Raw genomic sequence first — 24,789 nt, forward strand, 5'->3', positions numbered from 1 at the left:
AGGGCAGGTGAGATGTAATCAAACCATTCAGTACCTGTGAGGAGCCTGACAGTCGCATTGATGAGTGCTCTTAAGGGAGCAATGTGGCTTTTTGGGGTTCCTGTGATGATGGCGTTGCTGTAGTTAAGTTTCGAAATGACTAGTGAGTGTACTACCATTTTAAGATTGTCAGAGGAAATGAATGGTTTTATTTTCTTGAGATATTTCAGTGTGTAGAGTGCTACTTCAACTGAGTTGATGATGTATGCCTTCATTGACATGTTTTGTCCAGGGTAATACCCAAAGACTTTGCGGAGTTAGATATTGAGAGAGAACAGTCAAGAGCGTCCTGATTCTTGAGCCATTCTTGAATTGGCAAGGGTTTGTTTTTAGGGGAGAAGGATAGCAGTTTAGTTTTTGGGGGTTTGAGCTTTATGTGATTGGTCTTTAGCCATGTTTGTTTCTTACTTAGTGTGGAATTCAAATGCCAGATGTCCAGGTGATTTGATTTTGTAGTATAGTTGAGTGTCTTCGGCAACATGAGTAATAGTTGACCCGTGCTTGGTTCAAAATAATTGTGAGGGGTTGCATGTAGAGGTTAAAGAGGATTGAGCCTTGAGGTACACCTTCTGGAACTGGTGCGGGCTTCAAGAGACAGCTGTTGATTTTTATTTTTTGCAAGTGCCACTTTGACCAAGTCCTATAAGAGATTCTGACTGAAATTGAGAAGAAAGAAGATTTCCTTTCTTTCTGCACTGGAAACTTCCAGTCGACCTGTGTATTAGAGAGAGGTGTTACCAGTTAAGCTTAAACTTACATTTCTATTGCAGCCAATCATCTGCCAACCCATGGGGATAAAATGGGTTCACTTCTGTTAGAGAAGCATAAACATGCCTGTGAAATTTGCCACCTGTGGTTGAGGAGTATATAATAGGCATCAAACAGGAGAAACATGAATGCCTGTAAGGCTTGCAATGGACCAGTTGGAACTGAACATTTTTTGGTCCAGAAAGCAAAGCTGTGGTACTACAACTACGACTGAGAAAAGAGTACTGCAGTCTGAGGAGCCAGCACCGAAGATTGTGGAATTGTCTTCCTGGTAGAAATACTATCAGAAAAATATTCTCTTTGAGGACAAGGTCAACCTCCCAAGCCAAAAAAGACACAATCTAAGTTGCTTCAAGTGATTCATTTTCCTTGCTCTGAGCTTTCTGGTGGAAACTGCAAGACTAAAACATGACCTCTTATCTCATGCATCTGACCTCATAGCAATCCCTAAGAGTTGCGCTCCTCGGCTACTTGAGGGATGTCCCTCTGGAGGTGCGCAAACTGACTACGCTTTTACTATTGCTTGTGATGCGCCAGGTGGCAATGCACTAGGGGTGGCGGGCATCACCGCAGAAGATGGGATGGCTTCAGGATGCGTCTTATTGTCAGGAACAACTGACAGCTTTCTGGGTACAGATACCTGTAAGATCGCATTCCAAAGATATATGGTCACTCTTGGAGACGTTCCTCAGTGCACAGAGAGCGGTAGAGGAAGTGGCTGCTACTCCAAATGCAGAAGTAGCTGACCACTTTCCAGACTGACCTGCTGCTGGTCAAGCCCACCAGGTGGTGTGCCCAAGGAGTTGCTTTATTGCGCATGCCTGAGAACCGCCTACTTAGTAAAGTGGAGCATGTCTTTTACCCCTTTCATTTTGCTGAGTGGCTTCCTTTCTCTTTCCTTTTTTTACCCTTCCTTGTTGTGTTAAGTGAGAATACAGCATCTGCAATGCAATCTATATGCCAATGTATAGTTGATATACCTCATTGTATTGTTTTATTCTTCGTCTCGTTATGATCTGAATACTGCATCTTGCTGTATTGGCTAATATTTCAATAAAAACAATAATAAAGATATTCAACAGCTGAAAAAGATTCTAGATAAAACCTGTGCCTGGTTCCTAGTCAACTGCATGTAGGAAACAGTCATTTTAGAAACAGTATTTTCCATAGGATATCATCATTGAATGGCCGTTTTGAAATCCATAAAGGATGCTTGTGTCTTCTTAATAACTATAGATCCCTATGACCAATTGTCTTTTATCCTGCCATTTTCTTATTACACTCATTTCAAACTGACAAATCTAGTTTTATCATTCTTTATTTCTTACGTGTATTTTGTGTGGCTAGTTGTTGCACATATATCACCTGCAGTTTTCTCTGAGGAAGGCCTTATTGGCAAGCACTAAAGGTGAGCCAGTGATTCCTCACACAGATAACTTCACTGATCAGTTTTCTTGGGCCATGTGAGAGTTGAGTCACCACTTACATTAATGCCCTCTCAAACAGGTTATGGATGAATATTTAAATATGGGCAATACCAAAGGCCATTCTAAAATTGATAACTGAACTGCACACTGAAGCAAGTACAATTAGGATTGAATGGTGCAGTTACAAAGAGAATTGATACCTCAAATGACAGATTCTGGGTAACAGTATCTGGTGAGAGGCACACAAGTCACCCCATCCTGGATTCCCCTTGGTGTCTAGCTTTCAAAATTGTACAGGTTTCCCTAAGTGCCGGCTGCACTAGGGCCCAAAATCCACAGCTAGCACATTGCAGAAAAAAAGATCAGTGACTAGTGGGCTTTATGCCGCCCTGTGGGGGTGGCAGATCAGGGGCTATGCCCAATATTCCTCCAAGAGGGGCAGAAAGACTGTGGCAATTTTCTTTGGGGGGGGGGAATTGGCGTGCCAATTCTGGGCAGCCCCCACCCCTAAATATAAAAAAACATGATAATCCCTGGCGCCTAGTGGTCTCCCCCCCCCCCCCTTGGTGGGACAGATAAGGTACTATTGCCCCAATCTGTCTCACAGTGGAGGCAGAAAAACTGTAGCAATTCTTTTTTGGGGGGGGGGGCATTGGCATGCCCATTCTGGGCAGCCCCCACCCCTATATATAATAAAAAAACATAAACTCTGGTGCCAAGTGGGCTTTCTACCTCCCGGGGAGCAGACAAGGGGCTATTTCTCCATCTGTCGCCTAGGAGGGCAGAAAGACTGGCATTTTTTTGGGGGTGGGGGCATTGGCATGCCCATTCTGGGCCGCCCCCATCCCTGAAATTTGAAAAAAATCTATGGTGCCTGGTGGGCTTTCTGTCCCCCTGGGGGGCAGATATGGAGCTATTGGCCCCATCTGCCTCCTGGGGGGGCAGAAAGACTTTGGCATTTTTTGAGGGGGGTGGGGGCATTGGCATGACCATTCTGGGCAGCCTCCACCAATGCAATTTGACAAAAAAAATCCCTGGTGCCTAGTGGGTTTTCTGCCCCAGGGGCAGGAAAGTGGCTATTGCCCCCATCTCCCTCCAGTGGGGGCAGAAAGACTGTGGCAAATTCTTTTGGGGTGGCGACATTGGCATGCCCATTCTGGGCAGCCCCCAACCCTACATATTTAAAAATAAAAGTGAATCCCGGGTGCCTGGTGGGTTTTCCGCCCCCGGGGGCAGATTAGGGGCTATTGCCCCTATCTGCTCCTTAGGAGGGGAGAAAGGCTGTGGCATTTTTTGAGGGTGGGTGGGGGATTGACATGCCCATTCTAGGCAGCCCCCACCCCATAACATTTAAAAAATAAATTCCTGGTGCCTAGTGAGCTTTCTGCCACCCAAGGTGGGGAGATATGGGGCTATTGCCCCATCTGCCTCCCAGAGGGGGCAGGACAAATGTGGCAATTTTTTTGTGGAGGGGCATTTGCAGGCCCATTCTGGGTAGCCCCCAGCCTGACCTTTAAAACAAAAAAAACCTGGTGTCCAGGGTGCTTTCTGCCCCCCGGGGGCAGATTGGGGGCGACTGCTCTCATCTGCTCCTGGGGGGGGCAGAAAGACTGTAAATGCCCATTTTCAATGGGGAGAGCAAAGACCCTTGCCAACGGGGCTGCTCCCCCTCCCTGGTGCCTAGTGGGAGGATCCCTGGAGGGCGATCCCCAAGCAGGGATCCACTAGGGAGGGGTACCATTGGAAAGGGGGGATTCTCCCCTTTCCAAAAATATTTCTCCCATGTGTTTCAGTGCTTGGGGGGCTGAGATAGCCCCATGAACATCGAAACAGTGAAACTGAAACTAAGTTTCAGTTTCATTTTCAATGTAATGACATCAGCATGCCATGCGTGCGATCGTCATTACATTGTAAATAAAAAAAAAGCCTTGGGAGGTTGGGGAAGCTCTTCCCCACCTCCCGAGGCCAAAAAAACAAAGAAATTCCTCTGCTGTTTGCAGCAGAGGGATTTAGTGCTCATGAGCACATGACGGAATGGTTCTGTCATGAGAACATGAGGGGTTAAAGTGAGCTTTTAATTATAATTTTTAAGACACCAAACTTGATATTCCCACCTGCTCCCAATTGAAAGTAATCACTTATTAAATGTAATGAGGTAACCCAATATTATCCAATGAGAGAAGGAGGCCTCACAGTGGTAAAAAATTAATTTATGAGTTTTTCACTGCCAGGACATGTAAAATCTAAAAGTACATGTCTAACTTTTTTAATACATCGCACCCTGCCCTCTGGGCTGTGCAAGACCTATATGCATTAAAAAAAGGAAATTTGGGCCCGGCAATAGGTTAACCTTGCCAGGTTGAGATGGCAGTTTAAAACTGGTAGCATTTAATTTACAGGCCCTGGGTACATGTGGTATCACTTTACTAGGGACTTAAAAGTAAATGAAATAGGCCAATTGGATGTAAGCCAATTGTCCAATGTTTAACTGAGAGAGCACAAGTATTTTAGCGCTGGCTAGCAGTGGTAAAGTGCGCAGAGTACAAAAGCCAGAAAAAGCGAAGTTGGCACAAACAGGATGCTGGAATGCAAAAAGTTGGTTGTGGATGGGAGGGAATGGGACTGGGGTTCCTATACAGGACGTTGGAAGACACTGGGCTATAGGACAGAAGAGTACGCTGCAGGGGGCCTTGGGTGACTTAAGAATCCATGACACGAGAAGTTAGAATTATCACCTAGAATGTCAGGGGCCTGCAGAACTACACAAAACGCTATAGTGTCCATACTTCCCTTAGATGCTATGGGGTGGGAATAGCCCTTCTCCAGTAGATTCACCTCACTGATCCAGAGGCGGATAAGCTAAAGAAAAAATAGAGAGGGCATTTATACACATCCACTTAATTCTCATATGTGAGGACTGTTGCTATATAAATTGCCCCAGGAGTGCCTTTCTGACTAAGGGAGGTATATGTAGATGTTGAGAGCAGATATCTGTTCCTCACGGGAACTTCAGATGGCAGCAACATAAGTTTCTTGAATGTGTACACCCCAACAGCGATGACAGGTCCTTCTTCGAGAAGGTGATAGAAATTCTTATGCTGAGCATAGAGACACCCCTACTTTTGACAGATTTCAATTGCATTTTAAATGAGGACATAGACAGGTCCCCCCAAGCATAATATGAAACCGGGCATGTCGAGGGCACTCACGAAGGCAATGGCATGAGTGGACTCTTTGGACACATGGAGAGCACTGCACCCAACAGGACTCGAGTACACATCCCACTCAGAGATGTATAGTATGTATAGCAGGCTGGACAGAATTTTCATAGCACAAGCGTTGGGCAAGGAGGTGGTTGTAGTGGAGCACCTGGGTGGTTTTTGTCCGACCATGCTCTGGTACTTCTGACATAATTGTGGCTCCGGTATACCCTAGCTGTCCCCCATATCATGTAATCCAAGAGGCACTGCGAGATGGTGTTTTTGAGCAGGCATAAAGGGGGTCCTAGAGAGAGTCTTTGAAGCCATTTGGGGTCCACAGTCACTAGAGCTAATGAATGGTATGACCTTAAGGCAGTCCTATAACCTACGAGAGGAGTGCCTTTCTAGGGTGTACGGAATTAAGAATCAGCTATGAAGGGAGTTAAGGGCCCAAGAAGATACATTAGCACACCTTCAGCGGTGGGGGGTCAGGAAGATCCCTTATTGGAGACAAGATATTCGATGCTAAGCTGGCAGATGGAGAGACATGGGGCTGGCTAACTACATTTACCCTGAAGGACTACAGACAGTTGTTGCATAAAGGGGTCGACTTCTGGCATGGCTCCTTTGTAAAGAAAGCCAGACAACTATGATCATGTCTCTAAGGACAGATGATAACAGGCTGGTCTCTACACATTTTGTGATCAGTTGAGGTGAAGGAGTCTCTTTGGTGAGCTTGGATTTTCCGAAACTGGAGGCTTCACAAAGAGAAGCTCTGGACCTGGAATTGGCAAGGAGGCGATACTAAAGGTGATAGGGGACATGCGGAGACACAAAAGCCAAGGTACGGATGGGTTCGCAATGGAATTCTATGTTACATATCCAGCATTGTTTTTTTTTTTTTTTTTTTTTTTTTTTTTGAAACCGTTTATTACATCCATAAAAAGGTTACAGTTATGGGCCTACAACCGCACGGCCGGCCGCTAGAGCATCACAAATATAGTACACACAGACAGTAAAAGTCTCTCAGCGGTGCACAGTAGAAACACAGGAGTAATCAACGGTGCAGGCCTCACGGCGTCCTGCCACAGAGTACGGTTTCATTTTAAAGACTAACAACAACAACAAAAACCACAACCGCAAGGCAACCCAAGATTCAAGGTGACAACACTTGCTCCATAGTGGGGGATCCAGAGTGGCAGGAAAGATCTGAAGAGGGGGATGGGAGGAGATCAGGGACTGGGGGGCCGCGTGCCCGCGGCCGAGCAAGGGGGTCCAGCTAGGGAGACGGAGCAGGCGAGGCAGCCGGCAGCTGTGGCGGCTCACAAATGCCCCCACGGTAGGCGTTCCAGGGGCCCCAGAGTTTCACCCACGCCCCAGGCTTACCCCTCGCCACATACACCACCTTTTCACGGAACATGCACCAATCCATGTGCTCTTTCCAGGCTGACACCGCAGGGGGCCTCTGGGATCCCCACAATTGAGCAATATCACGTTTCGCTATCATGTATCCCAGGGTCACCCACCGCGTCTGCGGAGCCAAATAGTCATTCGGTTCCCATACATTCAACAAGCACCTCCTCGCTTCAGGCAGCAGCGCTACACGCGTGACCACACGCAGGACCTCATGCACACCACGCCAGAATCGCTCCACCTTCGGGCACTCCCACAGTATATGCATAAAAGTCGCCAACGCACCACAGCCACGCTTACACAGTCCGTCCACGGCATAACCCATACGTAGAAGCCGTGGCCCCGTCACGTAGACCCGGTGAAGGATCTTGAGCTGGACGAAACGAAGGCGAGCCGGGATGGCCACCTCTTTTGGAGAGGCCACCGCGGACATCCAATCTTCGTCGTCCAGCTCCAGCCCGTCGGCCACCCAAGCTTCGCGCAGACTAGTCAACAGGCACGATCTATCATTAATCAGCTTCTTATATATGAGGGAGATCGTGCTGTCCGGGACATGGCCATCTAGCACTCTGTCCTCCAGGGGGGAAGACTCCGGAATGGATGCAACATCCGGGAAGACGGAGCCCAGCGCATGGCGGACTTGTAGGTACCGAAAGTACTCACTGCCCTGCAGCTGGAACTCCGCCTGCAGCGTCTCAAAAGTTTTGAATCCCCCCCTCGTCCAGAGATCCCCCACTGTGCTGATTCCGATCGTGTCCCACTTCTCGAAGCCCTTTGATGTCCTCAGGGAGCCCAGCCTCTCGGAGGCATACAGTGGAGACGCCCGGGTCAAACGGTCCTTCCACCCCATAGCTGCATTTGCCGCGTGCCAAACCCGCACCATGACACGCGTCGGTCCCGTCAGACGGGAGTCGGGCGCGCCAGAGTACAGTGCTCGATTGTAATCGCCACCGGGAAGGAGCATCTTGTCCATCTCGAATGCCGGGTTCAGGGCGGGCCCGTAAAGGCCATGATTAATTACAGCTAGCTGGGAGGCCCAGTAATACCGTTTAATGTCCGGGAGGGCGACCCCTCCATCGTACCACGGGAGCGTCAGTTTAGCCAGAGCAATACGCGGCCTCCCGTCCCAGAACAGGCGCCGCTGGAGGCCCTCCACCTCACGAAAGTAGCTTGCCGGGACCATGTCCATAGTGTTCTGGAGGGCATAGAGGAAGCGCGGCAAGGACATCATTTTAAACAAGGCCGCTCGACCGAGCGGCGAGAGCGGGAGACGCCGCCAGCGCACCACATCCTCCCTCAAACGCTGGAGAGGGGGCAGCAGATTCCGCTCATAGCGGGCCTCCGGGTCAAGAGTGATATATATACCCAAGTACCGGAAACCCTGGGAGGCAATCTGGATCGGGCAGTCCCGCGGCAGGACCGGAGCCTCCCCGGAGAGTACGTAGACACAGGATTTCGCCCAGTTAATGACTAGGCCTGAGTTGCGACCGAAGGAGCGCAGCACATCAACTAGGACGATCAGGGACTTGCGCGGGGAGGCGAGATACAAAAGGATATCGTCCGCGTAGAGGGACACACGGTCCTCGTGCTCGGGGGTCCAGCGGAGACCCCGGATGGAAGGGTGCCACCGCAGCCACTCCGCCAGGGGCTCCAGGGCCAGGGCAAACAGAAGAGGCGACAGGGGACAACCCTGTCGCGTGCCCCGTCCCAGCGCGAACGGGGTCGACACACGCCCGTTCACCACCACCTGCGCCATTGGGCCCGAATAGAGTAATTTGACCCAGCTGATGAAACCCGGGCCGAACCCAAACTTCGCGAGCATCGCCCAGAGATATGGCCATTAGAGCGTATCAAACGCCATGGTGGCGTCCAAGGACGCCAAGATGGCTGGCTCCCGCACAAATGGAACACGCGCAAGCACGCCGTGCAAGCGCCGTAGATTAAGCGCCGTGTTGCGGTGCGGGATAAAGCCCGATTGGTCTTGGTGGACCAAATCGCCCACCACGCCAACCAACCGGTTAGCCAACACCTTGGCGAGGATTTTGGGCTCCGCGTTCAAAAGCGAAATCGGCCGATAGGATGTGACCCGTTCACGGGGCTTTCCCTCCTTATGGATCACCACAATTGTAGCCAAACGCTGGTCCGGCGGGAGGGAGCCCTGCGAGTGAGCCGCGAGGAACATCGCACGCAGGTGGGGCGCCAGCACATCCGGGCGTAGCTTATATAGCTCAATGGGAATGCCATTGGGGCCCATGGCCTTGCCAGATGAAATCGAGCGAATAGCTGAGGCAATTTCGTCCGAGGTGGGGGGGACGTCCAGCGAGTCTCTGTCTTCCGCCGTCAGGGAGGGGAGTGCAATATCCTGAAGCAGGGCAACGGAGTCCGCTTCCGAACAGGAAGAAACAGGGGAGTAGACTCCGCGGAAATAATCCGCGAAACAGGAGACAATGGCTTCCGGCTCCGTGGCACACGCACCATCCACACTCTCAATCAAAGGCACCACTCGGCTCGCTCTCTCTCTCTTATCCAACCACGCAATCAATTTACCGGCCTTATCACCCACATCGTACAAGCGCCCCTGCTGCTCTCTACCAAGGCCCCTGGCCGCCTCCGTGACGAGGGCCCGGTAGGCCGCCTGCTTTAACTGCAGAACATGTAACTTGGCGTCTGTTACCCCGTTCTCCAGGTCACCCTCCAATTCCGCAATCTCGGCCTCCACCCGGGTCACCTCCTCCCGCTCGCGCCGCCGGGCATTGGCAATAAAGGAGAGGGCCTCCCCTCTAAGAACCACTTTGAAAGCCTCCCATAGGGAGAGGGCAGATGGGACCGACCCCTCATTCTCCTCAAAATAGCGCTGCAAGGATGTGATCAAGTCTGCACGAATGGAGGGGTCGCGCAGATACCAGGCGTTAATCGGGGCCACCCTGCCATCCCCCCTCGGGATGACATCGAAATGCAACAACAATGGGGAGTGGTCTGAAATACCCCGTGCCAGATGGCGCACCTCCCCCACCCTCCCCGCGTGGGCCGCTGGGACAAGGATGTAATCAAGCCGCGAGAGACTGCCATGGGCCCCCGAGTGGAAGGTGTATTGTTGCAATACGGGATGCTTTAGGCGCCAACAATCCACCAGGCCCAGTGTGTCTAACAGGCCTGGCAGCCACGCCTGTGCCTGAGGGAGGTCCCTAGGGGGATGGCGATCCATAGATCCAGATACAACCGCATTAAAGTCCCCTCCCACCACCAAGAGGCCACTCGGAAGTTCCAGAAGGAGGCGCCCCAGGTCCGCAAATGTAGTGGCCTGTAGCCCAGGCGGGACGTACACCGACACAAAACTGAACACTCTACCCTCCATACGTCCCGCCAGAGCAGTGTAACGTCCCCTCTCATCGTGGTGCACCTCATCAATCTCCAGCGGGAGCGAGTTCCTAATCATAATACCCACCCCCCGCGAGCCCGAGGTGAAGCCAGAGTGGGCCGCCAAACGATATCCCCTCCGATTCATTGCATGAAAGGTGTTACCTATAAGGTGCGTCTCTTGCAGAAAGACAACATCTGGTGAAATACGTTTTATATACTGCAGGACCACACCACGCTTAATCCTATCCCCCAGACCGTTAACATTCCATGACAACACCGTCAAGTCCCTACCCCCCATCATACGTCGAAACAATCGGTCGTCCCCCACCGAGCAGTCTAAAGACAACAAAACAGCTGCAGGATTGCCTTGCGGTACAAACAAACAACACACCCCCCCCACCCCCCGGTCCCAACAAAACTCCCCCCTCCCTGCACCCCTGCATGAGCCCAGACAGCCCCCCCAAAGTGCAGTGTGCCTGTCGCCCCATAGCTAAATACTAACTAGTCCCCCAGAGGAGGAGGGAAGCCCCCAGCAGGCCCCACACGACCTCCATGGGAGGGGAACCTACAGAAGCAGTACGTGGTGAAGGAACAATGTCCCGAGCAAGGCAATACAATCATCCCTCAATTCTGATCCAGCGGGCCCTCCTCGCCAGCCGCGCTCCCCCCACCCCCCCGGCCCCGATCCCCAGGCAAGGCGTCCAACCAGTCCCCAGCCGCCTCGGGCCGGTCGAAGAAGTGCGTGCGACCATCCACCTCCACCCGCAGCTTAGCCGGGAAGAGCATTGAGTACTTAAGATTTAGGTCCCTTAAACGACGTTTGACGCCAATAAAGCTCTGCCGCTGCTTCTGGACCGCCGGAGTAAAGTCTGGGTAGAAGTTGACGTCCATGTTGTCCAACCTGACCGGTCCCTGTTGCCTGGAGGTCTGGAGGATGGCATCTCGGTCCCGAAAATTAAAGATTCGGGCAATAAGGGGCCGTGGCGGGGCACCGGTCTTAGGGCGGCCCCCGGGGACGCGGTGGGCACGTTCCACCGCAAAAAACTTACTCAGCCCCCGGGGCTGGAGGTGGGTCAGGATCAAGTCTTCCACGAAGAGGTCCGCCGCCTCCGCCTCACGTCCCTCCGGCACACCAATAACGCGGATATTATTCCTCCGGGCGCGACCCTCAGAATCCTCCAGTCGCCGGTCCATCAGGGCGCTCGCCTGGCCAAGCCGGCGCACCTCCTTCTGGAGGGCCACCACATCAGTCGTGAGGCTCGTTGTGGTGTGGGTCAGGGAGTCGACTCGGTCATTCGTTTTTGACAAGTCCGCCCTCACAAGTCCCACATCCACCAGGACCGAGTCAATTTTCTGCGACAAGGTGTCAAAACGCTGGTCCACTGAGGCCTTCAGTTCAGCGATGGCGCCCATGACATCCCGGAGGGTTAGATCCACTGGATGGGCGGGTGCCTCCGTCGGGCCCACCGGGGATGACCGCGTTGTCTCCGGAGAACCCCTTTGGAGCGTGTAGCGGTCCATACTATTGGCCTGGTGCGCCGTACCACGGCGGGTCGTCTTAACCTTCGCCCGGTCGCCATCTTGTTTGGTGGCCATGCTGGCCCTTCCACCGTCGCGCCAAGATCTCCAAACGGGCCGTCACACCAGATCACGGGTGTCAAGGGGGGGCGACCACAGAGCTGCGGGTCGATCCACCGCAGGCGGGTCAGCTGGGCACCGGGACAAGGCAACACCACCGCACCCCGCTCCGCAGCCCGACCTCGCCAGAGAGCAAGGAGGGCGCAAAAGCGAAAGTGAAAGTGCGGGGTACGCGAGTCGCCCAGCCCCGCTCGCCGCTGTTATTCACCTTGTCCCCGGATCACGCCACTACTCCAATCCGGGGGGCCGGCGAGGAGAAGGCCGCAATCTTCAGGCGATGTTCCCACCGGTGTTCGGGGTCCGATTCGAGCCCAAAAAACGAGTAATGCCTCAGCTCGGGTTCCCCGACACAGTCCCCTTCACAAGGACAGGATATTTCCAGGATTTATTCAGGAGGTCGCGGAGGTCCACGGGAGCCTCGCACCTACGCGGCCATCTTGGTTGCGCGCTAGGCTCCTCCCCATATCCAGCATTGTTAACTAAGAAGCTGCTGGAGGTCTACAACAAAACAAGGGATAGGGGTGCACTCCCCTAGACCATGAGAGATACCCTTACAGTCATGCTCCCTAAACCAGATCAGGACCCAAAGAAGATTGACTCCTACCCTCCTCTCTGCATGATTAACGTGGATGCGAAAACCCTTTCCAAAATCCTGGTTAATAGACTGCAGGGGTAATCGGGCAGTTGGTGAGTGAAGAAGTACCCTCATGAATATCCACTGGTTCACTCATCTAATGCACTCTGTGCAGGATTCTCAGATAGAGATGGCGGTGGTAGCTCTCGACATAGAAAAATCATTTGATACAATTGATTGGGACTTCATGTGGACAGTCTAATTGCATATGGGATTTGGCACAAATGTACTGAAATGGGTAGCCCTGCTATACTTAGCGCCAACAACCAGCATCCGGTATGGAAGTTGTATTTGAGATAGATGGGAAATACAGAGGGGAACTCAACAGGGTTACCTTCTGTCTCCCTTCATGTTTGTACTGGCTATAGAGTCACTGGCGGCCTATCTGAGGGCCACACTGTTTGGACTGGGGATATAGGCGAGACCTACTGAACATATAGGGGCATATTTATGAGAGGCTTGTGCCAGCTGAGCTTCACTTTTTTTGACACTCGGGCGGTGCAAGCCTCTCAGTCATATCTATGAGGCGACGGAAAACCACTCTGCGTGGCTTTGCATGGCCTCCGAGATATGGAGTAAGACAAAGCAGCGCAAGTCGCTGCCTTGCCTTACTCTGCGTCAAGGACGCGTTCCATGGGTGTTGCAGTGGGTTTTCTCACACAACACCCATGAATTTGAATGCTGCCCCACATTTACTTAATCATGTACACCTAAGGCAGTGCCAAAAACATGTGCCTCCATAGAGCAGGAGTAACGAGAGGAAATATTTTTCATTTCTCCTCGTTGTTTCCTCTTTCAATGTGTGCTGCATCCTTCAGCACACATAGAAAGAGGAAAATGCCTCTTAGGATTGTTTTTGTGAAGGAAGGCATAAAATTGTGCACCAGCGCAGGGAGAAAGGACAGGAGTGCACCTTATTTCATAAATTCGGTGCATTCCCGCCCTTTTACATTGGTGCAAGGCAGGGCAGCAAGAAGACCTGCGGTGCTGCTCTACACTAATTCCTCATAAATGAGGCCTCAACTGGACATGGTGTGGACATTTGGGAGGCTGTCAGGACTCAGGTTGATTGTAGCCAAATTCCTAATACTTCCCATTGCCATGTGGGACGGCGATGTTGCAGATCCTCTCCCTGACCTGGGTTTGAAGTGGGAGCTAGATAGGTTTGGTATCTGGGTATGCATGTGACACATACAATTGAGAAACAGTATGAGTATCATATGGGTGGAGACCTACCATTGCCAGTTAGTGGAGAGATTGGGGTTGCCAAGATGGTGCTTCTGCCCAGATTCCTCTACGTCATACAGAATACACAATGTCCCATAGGCCACTGAATTGTAAAAACTGGACAGCCTCTTGATTGCACTCATCTGGGCTGGCAAGCGCAGCAGAGTAGGATTCAAGGTACTCCCATTTATATGGAGCATTGCGGCGGGATCGGCTGAATGGGTAAAAGCTTGTGCATTAGTGTGAGGAGTCTCATGTAATGCGCGTTTTAAATTGTCACACTTCTATGTTCTACATCGTGCCTACCTATCGCCAAAGTGATTACACAACATATACAGAACTACGTCGGACGCATACCCCAGGTGAATTGGCGGAGGCGGACTTCCTGCACATGGCTTGAGGACTGCGCAGGGTTGGCGCCATATTGGGGATGCTGATGATCAATCTGAAAAAGATGGATTGGGTTACCACAAGGTTCTCCAAGACATGTTTTAAGAGTAGATATGGTTTTAGTTAATAACATTTATTAATTCTTAAAAGAACTTTAAACTACTGATATTGTTTGAAAAGTGCACCGCCTAGCTCATTTTGATACTTTTTGAACTCCCATACGGATTTAACACTATACGTTTAATGGAATAAGAATGTACTGGGGATAAAAAACTAAGTTGAATTTACTGGATATAAAGATGGACGATATAAAGTGAAGTGGATGGAAACAGACTTTAAAGTCAGTAAGTAAGGTAATATAATATAATTTGTATTCGTTCCGCGTAGGAAGGATACCAGATATACTCGTGAATTATAGAGGGACATGGTTCTTTCGGTTGTTATCAGAGAACAATTCAGTCATAAGAAATCAGAAGGTGGATGTTAAATTAAGAACAGGATAGATAAATGGTCAGATACAATGAAGACTACAAGACAATGTAATCAAAATAGTTATTGTGTGTCCGTTTTGTAATAATATACAATTACCCTAACAGCACCTTATATTCTTCTGCACGACTTTGCACTTTGAGAGGAAATTCTTGTTATTACCAATTACAAAGAGACTGAATAATTGTAAGACAACAGTTACGTTAGAGTATATAATGAAACGTGAGACTATAACACTAAGAAATACATTAGGACATTTTTTATAATAATGTTTAAGAAATTAGGTATTAAAACAGATATAAATATAAGGAGTATGACAGGATGTATATTTGTTAGTAATAAATCATTTTTATTTTGAATGTTTTCCTATAACCAGGTTGTTCATGAATTTTATTTAACTGCCTATACAAGTTCCTAAGCAATGTAAATTACTAATAAACGAGTGTATTTTATTTACTGGGTTTTTATGTTTGTTTGGCAATATTGGTATAAATCAAACATTAAATAAATAAATAAATAAAAATCAACCCATTGCCTGAGGAATTATCTCGGAAATTGGAGTTTGTGCACCAATTTCCGACGAGTTTCTCATCAATACCACCAATTTTTCTGGATCTAATCTGCTTACTTTTCACAGACAAAGCATGTTCAGAGAAATCTTGACTGCATGAGTCTCTCCGCACATCACGTAATCACAATTTGTGCCATAAAATCCTACTTTTGGTAAATTCACGATTTCTGTGACACTTGTAATGAAAGTCTTAGTGTACCAATACAGCCAATCATTAAACATTGCAGAAAAAGTTGGCTTCTGTATGTTGAGTATAATTTTTTTGTGATTTTACATTGGTAAAAGCATTGGCACTTTTTGACATGAAACAATGTTGCATATTGTGAGTATTTTAAAATATATTGGAAAGTTAAGAATTAGAAATCTTGCATGTTTTTATTTTAGACACGCAGGAGGACAATAGCTGTTTATGCCCAGTTTGGTGGTCATCCTTGTGCTGGACAAACCTTTGAAACCCAGCTCTGTGTTCCTACACGAGGATGCCTCACAGAAGATGGATGTGGTGATCGTTTTAGGTGTTTTTCAGGTAGTTTATGATCTCTTTCTCAATATATTTATTACTCATTTAGTTATTATTGTATCTTGTAAACTGGTTATTTGTTGAACCCTCAAAGCACTAAAGATAACAATTTTTATTGCTTTTGTTGATGTATGGTTGTGGGAGAAATGTTGTTTATAAGCAGGGGAGGGCAAATAAGCAGAGGAGAATCATTTTCAGATATTGCTGTCTTTTGCTGGGTCTTCGTCTAGCCACTCTCAGAAGCAATTTGTCTGACTTGTTTGATGCAGGAGGGCAGACCAGAACCTTTTCCAAAGACAGCCTATATCCATGCTCCCGAATGCAGCCCTTAAGCATCCAAAAACGGTTCTAGTTCTCTTCCAGTCTTCTCGCAAGACTCCACACATCTCTGAATCGTTGTCAGTGCTTTAAGGCATCCTTTGGGCATCCATTTGAGCTGCTGAATACTGTTTTCTCCTGATCTTCCATATCCATGTGCGTCTGGGAGTTGTCCCTCCTCAAGACCAGTATTGAAAACTAGAAACCTTCCAAGAATCTGTTATGGGTATGAGGCATCACATAATCGTTTAATCAGTTTCTGTTGTAGACCAAGTGCATTTCTGACATGTTCATTTATGATTCATTTCAGCTATCATACGACCCTTTAAAGGAATTCACATGCTAATCCATAACAAACAATACATGACAAACATCTGTCCTCTTTTATGAAAGAAGACTAAGCCTGGACAAATTAAATATTGTGAACTCTCCCTGGGGTTGGTGATATATACAGTTCTCTTGGTTACATTAGATATGCTTACCGTATGGAACAGATGGGTTTTATATTAGCTCACAAAGTCATGCACCATCAGAGCATTTGCAGTGGCCAGTTTCGAACCCAGACCTAAAAGGGAATTTCGGTAGCACCCAAGTTGTTTTTATTGGACACTGTTAGAAAAAGGGTCTAGAGTTTATGAATCTGTCAATGGCTATGTTAAAGGATTTTCAAAGAATAACGTAGGTGTATCTTACAAGATTGGAGAAAGAAATGGGTATGTGGGAAAGGCTGGGAGTGAGTTGGCACAAACAGCAATCCGGAAAATCAGACAGAAATCACTGAAAGCAGGGACCACACATTCAACTTGATGAAAGAAAACTGTTCTTGGTACTGTTCCACCTTTAGCCTACAAGTAGGTCCAGATAGAATTGTTACTTGAAAAGGTGAGCCTTTAGCAGACATCTAAGTTTGGATAAGAAGCAAAGCCTATTTGCAACCTTTCCTAAAGCTCGCCCACTTTGCAGTTTAGAAGGACTGTGACCACAGGAGACAGACATAAGTTATCATAAGTTCTAACACTGAGGAATACGGGAATGTATGACATGACAGTTCTGATCTGAAGATTGTAGAGGATTCCCAGTACGATCAAAATGAATCCTGAGTGCTCTGCCTCTTCGCTATTGAGGAGCTTGTGCTGATAGGATGTTGTTTCTCCTTGCTGGCTCCAGTGAGTTCCATCTTGAGTTCTGTCTCGCAGACCTCCTCAGTAACTACTGAGACACAATTCAATCTGCGAGGTCGCCACCGACGACATCAGGACCCTGCTGGACAACGGTGAGACTGCATCCCTCATCCTCCTGGACCTCTCCGCCGCCTTCGACACCGTCTGCCACCGCACACTACGCGCACTCCTCCACGCCGTAGGGATCCGAGACAAGGCTCTGGAATGGACCACCTCCTTCCTCTCCGGCAGAACCCAGATCGCCCGCCTCCCCCCATTCCGATCCGAAGCCTCCGAGATCATCTGCGCCAAACCCCAGGGATCTTCCCTCAGCCTGACACTGTTCAACATCTACTTGGCCCCGCGCGCACACGTCGCCCGACAGCACCACCTCAAAACTGATCCTCTCCCTCACCAAGGACCCCATCAACGCCAAATCCAACCTCCACAAAGGAATGAAGGCCGTCGCCGACTGGATAAAGATCAGCCAACTGAAGCTGAACACGGACAAGACAGAGGTCCTCATCCTCGGCTCCAACCCTTCATCCTGGGACGACTCCTGCTGGGCGACAGCACTGGGGGCAGCCCCGACACCCACCGACGACGCACGCAACCTGGGAATCATCCTCGACTCAACGCTCTCCATGACCAAGCAAATCAACGCCGTCTCCTCCTCCTGCTTCAACACCCTCCGCAAGATCTACAGGTGGATCCTGACAGACACAAGAAGAACAGTCACCCAGGCCCTCGTCAGCAGCAGATTCGACTACGGAAACGCTCTCTACACGGGAGCCCCGACCAAGCTCATCAAACGACTGCATCGCATCCAAAACGCATCTGCACGACTGATCCTCGACGTACCACGCCACAGCCACATCACCCCCCACCTGAGAAACCTGCACTGGCTCCCCGTCAACAAGAGGATATCCTTCAAGCTCTTCATCCATGCACACAAGGCACTCCACAAGACCGGCCCAGCCTACCTCAAAAGACGACTTTCCTTCTATATCCCCAACCACCAGCTCCGCTCCGCTGACCTCGCACTCGCCACCGTCCCTCGCATCTGAAGAACAACCGGCGGGAGATCCTTCTCCCACCTCGCCGCCAAGACCTGGAACACCCTCCCACTGAGCCTACGACAGACCCAAGACCTGCTGACCTTCAGGAGACTACTCAAGACCTGGCTGTTCGACCAATAGCCCCCCCAGCACCTTGAGACCCTCGCGGGTATGTAGTGCGCTCTGCAAATGATTGATTGATTGATTGATTGATATAAGTGATAAAAGTGGGCGAGTCACTGAAAGCTCAAGCAATTCAGGCTCAAGCCAAATGTCTGCAGTGGTACTCCTGGAACCTTGAGCCCAAAACCAGCAGAGCTTTCATGACAAGTGATGGGCCCTAGTGGTTGCAGCTACTAACTGTGCAACATGGGGAACAGGGTTCAAATCTTGGACTCAGCCCACAACCTGTGAATCCTGTATACATCTTCATGGGCAGAAAAAAACATGTAACTAGAGGACAACCATGCCATCGCCATGTCAAAGCCCAGCCCATGGGTCACCTATTCAACCTCCCCCCAAATCCCAATGGGGAAACTGCAAGTGAAAGAAACCACAGAGAGCCCTCCTAGCAGGCAGGTGTCATCCCTTGTTATAATTTTAAACTTCCAGTAGCATATCCCAGGCTTGTGATATGTAATATTTCCGGAGACTCGCCCATTTCTCTTTATGCAACAGAATATTCTCCACATGCCCCACAGAATCAACACTGGAGACCACGCAGCAATGGAGGAGACAGAGGGCTGTTTCCACCTCATAACGGCAGCACGCTGGCTAAAATAAGGGCTAGGTCCAGGAATCTATAGGTGGGCCAGTGAAGAGATGAACGAGGGAAAAGGCCAAGAAGCAAGCTCATTGGGGATTCAGAAATGACAAGACCAGTCGTGATCAAGAGAATATGGAGAATCTGGGCCCAGTACTGTCGCAGCGAGGGGCAAGCCCATAGCATGTGAATGAGGTCCACCTCGGGCAATGCACAACAAGGACAAATCAGGGCGGAGTTTGGTAAAATCATACAGAGCCTAGCCAGGATATGATAGGCCCTGTTGAGGAAATTAAATAGTATATACTGGAACTGGCCCCCACGGGACACTCTGCAGGTGTAGGCAAGTATCTTACGCCAAACGGAGTAGTGGAAAACACTGACAAGGTCCCCCTTCCAGGCCACCTGGAGCACCACACGTTTCTAGTCCCGATGTTTTAGGAAGGCCATGTAGAGCCATTGAATTAGCTTGCCCCACATACCTGCCATGTGGAGGGTTTGGAAAATTTTGTGTGCGAGCGGCGCCATATGCTAGACACGAAACAACTGCGGGAAGGATTGCTCAATGCACTCATATGTCAAGAATTGACCAGGTGGGAGGCCATACTCAGACACTAAGGTAGTGAAGGTCATCAGCTCCCCGTTCTGGAAGATGTCGCACGTCACGTGGCAAGTCCGTAGGTGATTGAGCCGTAAGCGACCCGTTGTGGTTGAGAGGTCCACCTAAGGAATAGCCAGAGCAAAAGCGGTGTGTCTGCTGTCAGTTTACCCACCCTAGATAGACACGCCGTGGCCGCGTCTTGGTAAGTTGTTATACCTTTTTATTGATATGGTATAGCTACACCAGATAAGTACTGGTGAAAATCTTAATGTGTGAAATGGTAATATGTACAGAAAACTCCTTTATATTCCATTTGCCTGACATTATTTGTACTTGTCAAAGTGTACACTGGAAGATAAATGGCTTTATTCTACCAATAACACTTTGGACGTGTGCAATATGGCACAAAAAAGAATGCAATTAGAGTTTATAGTTTCAAATTAAATTAGAGAATATTTAAAACGGATATATACATAATCAGAGAGGTTTACTTGTTTACACCAAACAAAGTAAAATTATTGTATTTTGCTTTGTTTTCACTGTATTAAAAATCTGGTTCAATCATGGTTTGGGTTTGATGCCTCCTTTATATTTCCTGTGCTGCATGTAAATATTTTGAGATAGGTCAGGATGCAAAACAAACAAATGGTTGCATTCACATCCGTCAGAAACACTAGACTTCTCCTTTCACACTTTAGCCCTAGAGTGTCACTAAGTTAAAGCTGGAAAATGTGGCGTGGCCAAGAGCGTCAAGATGGTGGTCGCACTCTAAGAGTACTCTGGACCCCTCCGCTATCCGCTCTCATCCCCGCTGTTATCGGGATCTGAGGTCCCCTCACTCTGCAGTATTGCAGTCTCCGATCCCGGTGGTTGCAATGGAGTGATTGGCTTTGGCGGCATCCAGCTTGGGCCGTGGTGGGGCATGCTGCACTCTCCGGAGCAAGATGACAGAAGCCTGAAAAGGCCTCACCTCCCAGTCGGAGGGCCGGAGAGGTGAGACTAGGCTTACCCACTGGGGGTCCCGGTGACTGGAGGCCACGGTCGAGTCTCTGGCCGGTCTTTCCCTGAACCGACTGGGTGCTACGATGACTCCCACCCCAATGACTATGGTAGCGACTGCACCCCGGGGCCAGGGCCTGGGGGCTCCCCCCTCTCCTGATGTGACCGGAGAGCTGCTAAGCTGATGTGCCGGGGTCTGCAGCGGCTCTGAATCACAGGGACCCACGAGTAGACGATATGACCTCCACCAAACTGAAGGAAGTCGCCTGGTCTCCCTGCCCTCCTGCACTCCATCATAGCTTGCAGGTGCAGGCCTACTCATCTGTAGGCCTGGTCTGACCACGCAGCAGGGCCGCTGCTCCAGCGAAGACTCATCCTGGGACGCTTTAATCCAAAATTCCAGGCAGTGCTGGTTGTCACCAGAACAGGACCCCAGGGACTCCCTTGTGATGACAGAAGATCTGCTTCCTAAGCCTTAGACAATGGGCTGCCACGAACCTGGGGATTGTTTGATGCCTGGGAGGGTCCCGAACTGTGCCACAGGGACCGGTAAGAAAACAACTCAGAGACATGTCACTGGACCCACCTACTAACAGCGGTGGGAGGGAAGAGTAGTGGGCCTCTGATTCCTTCAGGCCGGTCTTATTGGAGCCCTGGGCAATGTGAAGGGCAAGTATGGACATAGTCTCGGACTCCCAGTTATATCTGTTTGGTGTCTGCATGAGAGGTGATCGGCAGGTGGCTCCATCAAGAACATTGAAAGTGCACCCCCTCCCACCTCCCCTATCAGAGTTGAGGATGATATAGACAAGTGCTTCCTCCTCCAAAGCCAAACAATAAAGTGTCCAGCCTCCCATGAGACCATAATTTGTTGAGTGCCATACCCATACCTCCTGACGTGCAGGACCCAGAGTGCCCCTGAGAGTGGGGCCATGGTCGTTGGTACACTCCTGCTTTGCCTCCTGGGACTGCCTGTTTCTGCTAGGACCTTGGTGAGAGCACCACCTGCACCGTGAGCTGGGCAGAGGAGCTGTTTCTATGCGGCCTGTGTTCCTGGGGCCCTGCTGTCAGCAAGCTAGGCTATGAGCTCCGTGTCAACCTGGGAACAGCGAGCAAGCGAGCAGTTTGGAGGTGACACCCATCTCCTTCACACAAATTAGCCCCCTGTGACTGACTCACATTAGCGCACCTGGGAAGTGCCACCTGGGCACCTGAGTAGTCACCATCTCTCTCACTGGAATAATGGGCAAGGACAAACCGGCACGCTCTGCAGCTTCTCAAACCTGCATAGACCAGTATGCCACCAGACATGGCAACACTAACATCGCTTCATACGACAAGGCTCTACTGCCCAAGAGTGACATTGACACTATCCTCCAGGCCATTCACACCTCTTAAACTTCATTTGAAACCAAAATAGGAAAAGTGAGGGTCGACATGGCACGTATGCGACAAGATCTACAAAATCACGCATAGCCACAGTGTAGGATGATGTTGCCACTCTGAAGATGCAGGTCTTCCGCTTGCTCTCACATACAGCTGAACTCCACTGGTGAGTGGAGGATGCCAAAAGCCGCTCCTGCCATAACAACTCACGATTCACAGGTATCCTTGAAGGAGAGGAGCTGACCCAGGCTGTCACCTTTCTGGAAAATTAGATCATATCCTGGATGTCCCCAAATTGCTTGTCCCCATGGTTCTCTGTTGAACGGGTGCATCATGCCTTGACGCCGAAGCCACCACCTTGTTCCCCCCACAAGTCCATGATTACCCATATCTTTAACTTTAGAGACCAGGATGCTGTTCTGTAGGAAGCCTGTGCTCATCCGGATTATCCATGCCAAGGAAACAAGGTCCTAATATTCCCAGACTGCACATGAGAGGTGCAATCTCGGCGACGATCCTACACAGTTGTCAAGCAGAAGCTCCAGACCTCGCTGCCAAGACCTGGAACACCCTACCTACCCAGCTACGGCAGACTGAAGACCTACTCGCCTTCAGAAGACTCCTCAAGACCTGGCTCTTCAAGCAGTAGAGCAACTCCCCCCCCCCCTCTCAGCGCCTTGAGACCATCACGGGTAAGTAGCGCGCTTTACAAATACCATGATTGATTGTTTGATTGATTGATTGAAGCTTTCATACCAACTGCTGTCCCCAGCTCACCTCAGGGTGGTTTCAACAACAAATTTCTTTTTTGACACCCCGGAGCCGGAGGCAGCGTGGACTTGGCTCACTGAAGAGCGACCGTTGCAAGCCTCGGCTGCCTCCTCACCTTCCAATCTGCTTTCAGGCAGATTAATCAGAGTAGACACGGCCCCAAAGCCACAAAGGCACCATACTCACTCACGAACAGGATGTAACACCGGAAGAGGGATGTCACTGTCGCCTACCTCGACAGTGGGAAACCAGACTGGGTCTCCAACACTGGCCCTTTTGCCACATAGCCAGCTGGATGCTGCCCCAAACCACGAAGTCCCTTGTGGACGATACACCACTCCACCTGTGGCCCAGGTGGAGGACACTGACCTTTCATGGAGTCCTATGATCGGATGATACAGTGTTTCCACTTACTGCAATTGACGAGATCAAGCTGTTGACATCTTCCGAGCAACCTTGTGTCCTGATTCACCGGACATATTTCTACATAATGGAGGGGTCCACCACTCCATTCCTGAGTTCAGACTCTGTTCTAGTTCAGTTTTCACTTCTGGGGTGAAACATACTTCAGGGGTCGAAGTATGGGTAGGGGGTTGGTTGAGGAGATAGTTGGGGAATATGTTTAATTGATGTTGTTTAATATTTGCCTACGCCACACGACACATCCCTTACCAACGATTTCTTCTCACACACCTTACAACATGCTGTAGACGCACCATTCCTCTTCTTACATGGCACAGCACCACCACTTCACATCTCACCTAAGTTGGATCGCTCCTTGTATCCCACCTGCATGGACCCACAGTACCCTGACCTAGAGCCTTTCCAGGTGCTCTCCTGGTATGTCAACTGGTTTTTGGATCATGTAAAGTGCAATGCAGTCCTAAAATACTCTCACCTGTTTCTCCCAGCGGCAATGATGCTACAGGAGACACACGTGATGTAGAACCACTGTCCGTTTTGTGCACAACAGGGGTATAATAGTGTATTTTACAGAGGCTTCTCATTGGGAGTGGCACTACTCCTGCGCCGCTCCTTTCCCCTGATGGTTGCGAAGACAGTAGGATGATCCCAAGGGACGCTTGCTAGCTCTAACAGGGACTATAGGAGGAAGCATACTTAATCTTGTGTCTGCCTATGCACCCCCAGCAGCCCTGGCCACATTCTTTCAAGATCTCTCCAACATACTGTCTAAGCTTCTAGTGGGCCTGATGGTGATTGGAGGCGAAATCAATGCAGTGATGGCTTCTCACCAGGACACCACTGCGGTCCCCTCGGAGAGTTACCTCTTCAGTGCTCGGCGGCTTTCACTCTGGACCACCATACTTGGCTTGTGTGATGTCTGGAAAATATGGAACCCTCCCTCGCCAGTGTCAGTACACTCAGTACACTCACACCTCAGGGGCACATCATAGTCACTCCCGCATAGACCACATATTTCTGCCTGCCCCGACTGCTGCACTGTCACTCATATTCAAATTCTCTCCCAGAGCATTTCGGACCATGCCCCCCTGCTTCTTCACCGGGGTACCCCCGCCAGGGAACTGTGACCCATGTGGTGTTTAAATGCCTAGTTGCTCCAGGACGAGGACTACAAACGGGTGCTTGAAACAGAAATGAAGGCGTACTTTCAACTTAATGACGGCAAGGTTCAGTCCCCGGGTATGCGGTGGGCGGCAAGTAAGGCCACCATTAGGGGCTATGCCAAAGGGTACCTTAAAGAGAAACAACAGACCAAGGGCCAGCATCTCTCCTGATTGGAGGTGCAGGCCCTCCGCTTAGAGGCATAACTCACCGCACAGAACAGTGAGAGAAGAGTTTCCTGACAACTAGACCTTGTGCGGTAGGAAATGTGCCACATTTCACTTGCGACAGCGAAACAGATGTGGAGGGCTTCGACAACTACAGTCTATGGCTGGGCAGACAAACATGGTAAGCTTCTTTACTGGCTCGCCTCCCATCCCCTAGCCAACTGGATCATACCGGAGGTGATTGATATCTAAGGGCGCACCCGACGTACACTTCACGGTATTGTGCAGACTTTCTCAGAGTATTAT

At 49.9% G+C, this 24,789-nt stretch overlaps 1 protein-coding gene across 1 annotated transcript in view; it reads left to right on the top strand.

The window, feature by feature from the left end:
* C7 (complement C7) overlaps positions 1-24,789 on the top strand; it is a 571,431-nt gene that overhangs the window by 69,069 nt on the left and 477,573 nt on the right. The window contains exon 4 of the mRNA XM_085631170.1: positions 15,541-15,682. Coding sequence (XP_085487296.1) covers positions 15,541-15,682 — 142 coding nt within the window. The remainder of the gene's footprint in view (positions 1-15,540; positions 15,683-24,789) is intronic.

Source organism: Triturus cristatus, chromosome 2_1 (assembly GCF_964204655.1).
Source record: "Triturus cristatus chromosome 2_1, aTriCri1.1, whole genome shotgun sequence".
Lineage (NCBI taxonomy): Eukaryota > Metazoa > Chordata > Amphibia > Caudata > Salamandridae > Triturus > Triturus cristatus.